Raw genomic sequence first — 8,734 nt, forward strand, 5'->3', positions numbered from 1 at the left:
GTACACGGGAAACCGCTGTCATCTCTATATAAATGAAGGATACAAAGTAGATAAAATACCTGCAAGGATATATGAATTGTGTTTAGCTTTCAGGCTCTTGACTAAAACACATCCTTAGACTTAAAAGTAGTATGGAAGCTAAAACATTTTTTAGTTTTGAATAGGCGGGAGGGTTATAAAACCTATTTCGTTTTGCTATGTGTCCCATTGGGGTGATTACCCTTCACTTCTGGTCCAACAGCCACAACAGGAAGTGAAAGGAATTCTCTGGTGATCAGCAGGGTCACTAGAACTAGTGTCCCCATTGGAAGATTTCTCATCTACTCCTATTCTGATGATAACCCAAAATTTGGGATTTTCTTTCACTTTTAGTGGTAATGATCACCAGGACAAATAGGAGGGTGAATCCCCCTAAAGCTGGCCATACACCTAGAGATTTTCTATGGTCAGTGGGGAAAAGTGCAACAGATTCCTCCATCTACGCTAAACTGTGTGGATGGAGGAATCTCCCACTGGGCCAAGCTTCAGTATCTATCTAGTCGGCCCCGCTGGCTCTCAAAATACCTGAACAATATCTGCATCCAATCAGATTGTTTAGGTATTTTGAGAGCAAGTGGGGCCGATTATCTTGGCCCAGTGGGAGATTGCTCCATACACACAGTTTAGCGTAGATGGAGGAATCTGTTGCACTTTTTCCATCTGCAGATAATCTCTAGGTGTATGGCCAGCTTTATAGAGGCGACTGCATGCACGAGCGGTCACTCCTGGGTGCAGGTTTCTGCATGGACATGCTTGCTCATGTAAATAAGACCTAAAAAAGTACAATGAGCATGTCCTGTGCTTGTAAACAGACTAATTACACACCCATGAACCTGTATCACTGTTCAGTATTTTATGACCAATAGGCGATAAAAACAAGATTTCATTGTGACCAATGTTTTTCTGTGTATGCTTATTCTTCGATATATATTCTTTGTATATGGAAAATCTCAATAAAATCTGATTGTACCTAAAAACAAGATTTCAGAAGAAGAAAAAAAAGGGGGTGTAACGTTTGTAAATATCGGATTTATTATAATACAATAAACACTAAAATTTAACATCCTTGTTCTCTGGTCATGAACTCTTTATAAATATATTCGGCATTACAAATCCTTCAGGTGCTTTTCTTAGGCCCGCCTTCCTCCAGATACGATCCAAATCTTTTTCAAACCTTTTCTGTATAAAAAAAAATAAAAATAAAATACAAATGTCTAAAATCCGACACAACCACTTCTATTCCAGGAGAATGATGTACTATAAAATTATAGGATGACCGCAGTCACAACATATTTATCACACTAGTTTATGCCTAGTTATGAATTGTGAATGATGATACAGTGTATGTCATGCAGACAACCACAATTGTATATATTATATAAAATGGAGTTGAACTTGAAAAGTGAAGATTCGCTATGTTGTAGGGATAATTTAAAAATGTTAATTGTGCCTAAGCTGTATCCTAAATATGTACCTTCCGTCTGTACTTCCTTCTGAAAAATAGCAGAGCACTTCCTGGTATGAAGCAGTGCCAACATCCTCATAGTTGTATATCTGCAGTGTGAGATCTAAGGCACTGCTGCCTGTGACTACTAGTCTCAGATTTAGAGATGCCACTACTGTGCTGCTCACTGTTCTCCTTGCTGGAAGCTCTCGCATGAGGAAGCAAAACCCTGTCTCTACCAAGATGGCCCCCTCAACACAGAGACACAACAAATTACATATGGTGCGACAAATATTTGGCGCACAGAACACTGATTTATGGAATACTTTGAACGGTTTGAACAGAAAATGTGAACTGCAACAATGTTGCATTAAAAGTCACACAATCTGTGCCAAATAAATTGTTTGGGGACATTTTCCTTCACTTCCTGTCTCTAGACACAACAGGTAGTGAGAAGAGATCTCTCTTATGTAAGGGAAAGCTTATTTTGGACAATTGTCACTGCAACAGGTAGGGATGCTCCAATATCGGTTTTTCTGTACCGAGTACCGGTATTTATTTTTTTTGGTACTCGCCGATAACTAATACAGATACCAGATGTCCTATTAAGGAAGTCGGGCGGCATGCAATGACTGGTATGGCGCAGTGCCTGATTCTGCCTATTCCTGATTGGTCGCGAAGCTGGCCAAATCAGGAAGCGAGTTATTACACACTGTCCAGCTTCCTGATTGGCCGGGAAGCCAGCTCCCAAGTGACGAGGGAGCATGGAGCTGGTTGCCCAGGCAAATCAGGAAGCCAGGCGACGTGTGACGACTCGCCACCGGCTTCCTGATACCAGAAGTTCCGGCATAAGTATCGGGAGCATTTGGGTGAGAACAAGTACGAGTACTCACCCAAATACTTGGTATCAGCACCAGTACCAAAACTAGTATTGGTGCATCCCTAGCAACAAGTATTCCCCTGTTAGAAGATTTCTCGTGTCCCAGTGCCCACTCCTAATTTTTGATTCAGTGCTGGCGAGTGCTGGGTGATCCCTCCGAAACGCGTCAGACCCTTTGGTTCTCCCCTGCATGTATGGTATTTTATATCGCTTGTCTTCATCATGTGTATATGTGAGTAGTTTTTTTTATCACTATATATTAGGGATGCACTGATACCGATACAAGCATCGGTATCGGCGGCGATACCGAGTATTTGCAAGACCCGATGTTCCGACCTGAGTCACGGCGACAGGCAGATGGGAGGCAACCCCAGGACAGGAGCCGTGGAAGCGTACAAGGGGAAGGATTGCAGCGCTTGGAGGACTCGTCCAGACCATCATGAACGACATGAAGGTGAGAGTGTCCGCCAGGCGTGTCCGGGGAAACTTCCATAACAAAGGAGCCAGCAGGGACAATGCAACCTGTTCAGCAGGGTAACTACAAGAAACAGCATGCATTGGGGCCCCAGCAGGAGGTCAGGCTGCAGCCATGGGAAAGGGGTGCAGGAGCTTCAATGGAGGAGGAGAGCAGACTCACATATACGCCCACTACTGAAGTCATGCTATCCTATGCTCGGATTCTGGGTGGGGAGGATAAAGGCCTAATAAATGTACATGCTGCTGTTCCTGGTATCTACAGTTGTCGTGAAGGAAATCTATGCCGAGAGAAACCTGGATTTTGCAATTACCAACCTCCTGATAAAACATTCTAGTTGTCTGGCTGTAACGCAGAGTCTCTGACTTAAACACATTCGGAGCCTCTAATGTAGAACAAGCAGCAGTTGAAATCAGACTGAAGTCAGAGCTCTGACCTGCATGCTTGTTGCAGATCGGTAACTCAAAGAACGAAATATATCAGCATGACAGCCAAGCAGCTAGCATTTTCAGAATAGGGCGACAGCAATGGCAACCGCTCGGTTTCTCTCATCACAGGTTTACAAAAAATCTGTAATGGGGGTGTGTGTGGTGTGGTGTGTGGACACTTGCATCTCCAATGTTTAGACTGCATGCTTCCTCTACCCTTGCAGGATTCATTATTTTGTGAAAACAAAATATAAAAAAAATATTGAAACCCCCTTCAGAATTCTCCAATTCAAAGAATGTAAATGAATTAATAAATTCTACCTTATACTGCAGGAATTTTATAATTCTGAAATCAAGTATAGTATACCCCCCTGGTGTGTGTACCTAAAATCATGATAATGCCATGTGTGACACTGATACAGAGTGACTATACCAACTCCTACATACTAAACCTAAGGATGGCTTATTCACAACTACCAGAAGACCTTTATTTCCGGCTGAATTTTGACTCCATTATTAAAGATAATGGCATGAAGAACTCGAGCTCCTCACCTGTTTCTTTACATTGCGCCTCTGAAGGACCTTCTTCCGCAAAAACTTTGTGCGCTTCTGCAGCTTTTTGTACTTGTGTTTGTTCATCTTCCTCCTTCGGATCTTAAGGATGTTCTTGCACTGAACTATTTCCCTGTGCCCGCTTTGCTCACCCGTGTGGTCAGTGTCCTGAGAAGTAGGGCAATCATAGATCTTTAAATGGTCTTCAGGCTCCTCCTGAATACTGGAGGCGTCAGGTTTGGGCAGCGAGTAACGAGAGGAAAGCAAGCTCTCCAGGGGAGTGATAGACATCATTCGAGGAACCAACAAATCATCCAGCTCAGTTTCCAGAATGCACCAGGCAGGAGGGGAAGTGTGCAGTTTCTGTGGCTGACGTGTGCTGTAACTAGCGAAAAAGCTCTTGTGGCTTGTGGTGAGGCCTCGTGGCATCATACATCCTAGAACACAGAGAAGGGTTACCAAAGCCTGTAATGCACAAGGCTAGTGCAAGCATCAAAAAGGCATTCATATGGAAATATTGTTGTCTCTAAAAGTTCCTTGTGTGCATTTTAATGTCATTACAAGGATAACAAAGCCATAACAAAATTGTTAAAGCTTATCTAAAACCAAAAATGTAATACATTGTAGCTTGCCATTCACTAAATGAGGTGGCTGTATTAGTTTTCTTCTTTCAGGCATTTTCCCTTTATCTTCACTTGGTAATACTGCCAATAACACACTTCCTGCTCTTTGTCGTCCCCGCTGGACCTCAAATAAATCTAGCTGAATGTGACTAGCTACTACTAGCTATATCAATTTTCTTTCTGTGTAACTGAACCTCGGTGGATAACACAATTCTGATCCTGACACTGCTGAGTTCTTGCCTGCCACAGGATTGCTATAAAGGACGCGATGCATCACTCCCTCACTTCTGGATGTGTGAGGTGTTGTTATGTCACTGGTGACTTACATTCAGCAACATTTTCAGCCCTGAGGGAGGGATGCCTCCCTGATCCAGTGGGCAAGCAACACATACAAGAAGGTGAGTGTTCTTCCTGCAGATTATTGCGAACCTGTCACTTCTCACCAGTGACCCCATCACAAGTGTGATGTCGGCCTTAAAGTCCATATTCACCTTTGTAAGTGATTAGTATTTACTGTGGTAATGAAGAGGAGCAGTAATGATGTATATGTGTGCACATTTTCATGACTCACATTGCAGGCTTTCTTCATTTGTTTAATTAAGTTTTTATTAGGGCTGAAGCCTAGAAATTCAAAAGTTTCTCCACAGGAAACTCAGCCTGGCACCAAAGTCAGATACAAAAACTCTAAACAGCTCTCCCCGTCCCTGTTATTCATTGTAACACGATCAGTAAACAGCAGCTCTGCCTTTGCACACAATACACTCTCTGGGGATGGTGTGGGTTGCCACTATGAATACTAATAAATAGGGGGTGGAGAGGTCACTTGTACTATAGACACATTACCTGCAAAGCACAATTGCAGCCATTTCCATGAGAAGATGAAGAGGAAAGTGAACAAAAAAATTTACGTTTTTGTGTTCGTATACAGCAACTGCATATGCCTGCCTCATGTATACTTGGTGTACATTGCTGGCACATGTCTTAGTTAGCGCTGCAGGAACCACCCAGCTTGACAAAAGTCCATTTATGAATCAACTAAGAAAATTGAAAAATTATCGACCAAACAGTGTCAAATGTTTGTATCTGTTCGGCAGAGCCACTGTAATCAGGCAGTCACAGCTGCCTGATTACAGTGAAGATCAATCAACTGATCTTCTCTTGTTCATGGGCTGATCAGGAAGAAAAACAAAACAAAAAACAAGCAGTGTATGACTAGTGTTTAAGTTCCACAATGGCAAACAAAAATTTGACATTTACCACTGGTAACGAGGCAATCTTCTGTACAAGCAGGACATAAAAAGACCGGTAACAAAAAGGTATTTACAAAGCACATTTTATCAGAGCCAACTTGTCAGGAGGTTGAGTTGTGCAAAATGGTGGAAGGCTTCACCCAATTACCTGCTAGCCTTGTGGCTCTACTCAAGTGGGGCATCAGTCTTGTGAGCCACATCTTGACATAGGTCAGGGCACTCCAGCTGCAAAACAAATGGATTCAAAAGACATTATAACCCAAAAATACACTGCGGATTAGCAAGAACCTTTTTTAAATTAAGAACTCTGGTCTGATAATAAAAAAAATATGTAATGGAAATATTGTGTATAATAAGCCTTTCTTTTCCCCTAGTCGGTAATTAAAGCCCAACTGCAGGCTCTGCCGGCCCCCTACACTGAATGCTTGTTTTAATGAGCTGCCTTAATGCACCACAAATATATAAGTCGTCCATTAAAGTAAGACTAAAGCCTTTTGATATCTATATAGACCAATCAATTAATGGTTGCTTCAAAAAGTGTTGAGAAACATAACTTAATCTGTTACAAAAACAGCCTCTGTCTTCCTCTAAGCAGCTTCCCTGCACACCTAACTTTACAGAAAGTCATCTGATCCCCCCCCCTTGGGATTACATTTATAGTACTATCACACACACGTGTGCCCCATGCAAGCTGCTTTAAAATAACCCTTGGAGGATCAGCAGAGGTTCATCTTCTGTATCCAGCCCTCTTGGGCTGCCCGTTCATGTGGGCACAGGAAGTGTCATCACGTTTGCTTGTAGTCCTCTCCCAAGAGCACCACAAAAGGGTGGCTACAACGGGGTTCCGTAGGACCCTGCAAGTCAAGGAGCCTCCCTAAAACCAGAAAGCAGGGCCAGCGATCAGGGGACCAGGCAAAACTGGTAGAAAGGCAATGTTGCAAACATGAAGCTGCATATAATGTGTTACTTGTAGCAGCTGAAAGTGTTAGAAATAAATTAGGCTAGAAAGGGGAGGGACAGACAGACAGTTGATCCATTTTTTTTTCCAGCACCCAATCACCTACCTGCAAATTACCATTTATGCCTTTTTCCTTCTGCACTGCAGAACATTTAACATGGCATGCCACTTGCCAAATGTGCCCATTGAAGTCAGCAGTACTGCACTGCAACCTTGTTTTGCGGTAAGGATCGAAGGAAAACGAACCTGCAAGGGGCTTAACAGCCCATTAAAAGCGATCCACTGCGGACTGCATTTCAGAGGTGCAGTACCCACTTTCCAAAGGATACGTTCACTTTAAGTCACACTATTGCCATGTCACATAAAAATATTTGTGTGAATGAGGCCTTCACACAGCTTTCACTTAATGAAAACAATGCTGCAACAGTAATAGAAGCTGCATGCATGAGGCTTGTGGGCGACAGGCTGACATGACACCTCTCACTCATACAGAGCTCCTTGTTACTCACAGGCCAGGCTGTATGTGTAGTGTTCCTTTAACTTCTCCTCCACATATACATTACATACCTGACCTCAGCACCAGCAACACCACCTTCTTCCACACTCAACTTCCTGCTGCCCGCACACAATATCCTGTCTCTCCACTAATTCTTCCCCTCGTAACCAGCATACAAAGGTTCCGTGCTAATTCTTCCGCTAGTAACCAGCATACAAAGGTTCCGTGCTAATTCTTCCGCTAGTAACCAGCATACAAAGGCTCCGTGTTAATTCTTCCCCTAATAACCAGCATACAAAGGTTCCGTGCTAATTCTTCCTTTAGTAACCAGCATACAAAGGTTCCGTGCTAATTCTTCCCCTAATAACCAGCATACAAAGGTTCCGTGCTAATTCTTCCTTTAGTAACCAGCATACAAAGGTTCCTTGCTAATTCCACCCCTATTAACCAGCATACAAAGGTTCCGTGTTAATTCTTCCCCTAGTAACCAGCATATAAAGGTTCCGTGCTAATTCTTCCCTTGGTTAAGGGTCCGTGATGCCAGAGCTCCCTCTAGTGTCCTTAAGGGGAATAGCCACCAGTCAACTATAGAGTGTAATAAGAAAATGTCTTGTTGACCATAGCACCCAGACTACCAGGACCCCACCATATTTATTAAGCACATCGCTGTACACATTACAAATGTAGCCCCCCCCGCGCTTTAGTCATTCGTTGCTATGGACGCTGGTGTCATAGCTAGGGTTGCCACCCATCCGGGATTCACCAGGGCAGTTCGGTTTTGGAATCCTGTGCCTGGGTGTCAGCCCACCTCACACCCAGGCACATTATTGTGGCTGGAAGGCGGCAGACATTATGACAAATATTTATGAAAAAAAAAAAAAAAAAAAGGGGGGGGGGGGGGGGTTAGTATAGCACATAAAATCTCCCCCTATACAAAAATGCCACAGGTAACCTGTGACATCTTTTATGTGCAATAGTACATATCCTCCAATACAGATGTCACCGGCACTAAGATTCCATGTTAGTGCAAAATCCATTTTATTGATAGTTGTCATTCAAACCCTTTCATCAGGCTCAGAAATGACATTCTGGAATGTCTATATAAAGGTTGTGGTACTTTTATGCAATGTCATTTCGTTGCCTGATGAAGGGGGCCGTGCAGGGCCGAGAGCGCTTGTCGTTTTAATGGCAACTATCAATAAAATGGATTGGCACTAACATGGAATCTTGGTGCCGGTGTGCTAGTGACATCTGTATTGGAGTTCTGTTGTGAGCGGCGCCATCTGCAGTTATCACGAGCACCCGTTACTTTTGGGATATCCTATAAGGAGTGCGACAAGTTATGTGGATATTGTTTTGTATAGTACATAGCTGGGGACCTGTGGCTTACTGGCATCTTATGGGGGCATCTTTTATGTACAGAATTTAAATCTGGGGACCTGTGGCACACTGGCATCTTATGGGGGCATCTTTTATGTACAGAATGCATATCTGGGGACCTGTGGCACACTGGCATCTTATGGGGGCATCTTTTATGTACAGAATGCATATCTGGGGACCTGTGGCACACTGGCATCTTATGGGGGCAT

The 8,734-nt window shown here is 43.3% G+C and overlaps 1 protein-coding gene across 1 annotated transcript; it reads right to left on the reverse strand.

The window, feature by feature from the left end:
* Window positions 1-1,061: 1,061 nt before the first annotated feature.
* Window positions 1,062-7,303, reverse strand: AURKAIP1 (aurora kinase A interacting protein 1). The gene is made up of 4 exons (XM_018553095.1): window positions 7,217-7,303; window positions 5,840-5,916; window positions 3,819-4,255; window positions 1,062-1,218 (listed from the first exon to the last, which is right to left on the reverse strand). The coding sequence occupies exons 2-4, from the start codon at window positions 5,889-5,891 to the stop codon at window positions 1,117-1,119; spliced, it is 591 nt and encodes a 196-aa protein (XP_018408597.1). The 5' UTR covers window positions 5,892-5,916; window positions 7,217-7,303; the 3' UTR covers window positions 1,062-1,116.
* Window positions 7,304-8,734: the final 1,431 nt, after the last annotated feature.

Source organism: Nanorana parkeri, unplaced genomic scaffold, assembly GCF_000935625.1.
Source record: "Nanorana parkeri isolate BGI_ZX_2015 unplaced genomic scaffold, ASM93562v1 scaffold109, whole genome shotgun sequence".
Classification (NCBI taxonomy): domain Eukaryota; kingdom Metazoa; phylum Chordata; class Amphibia; order Anura; family Dicroglossidae; genus Nanorana; species Nanorana parkeri.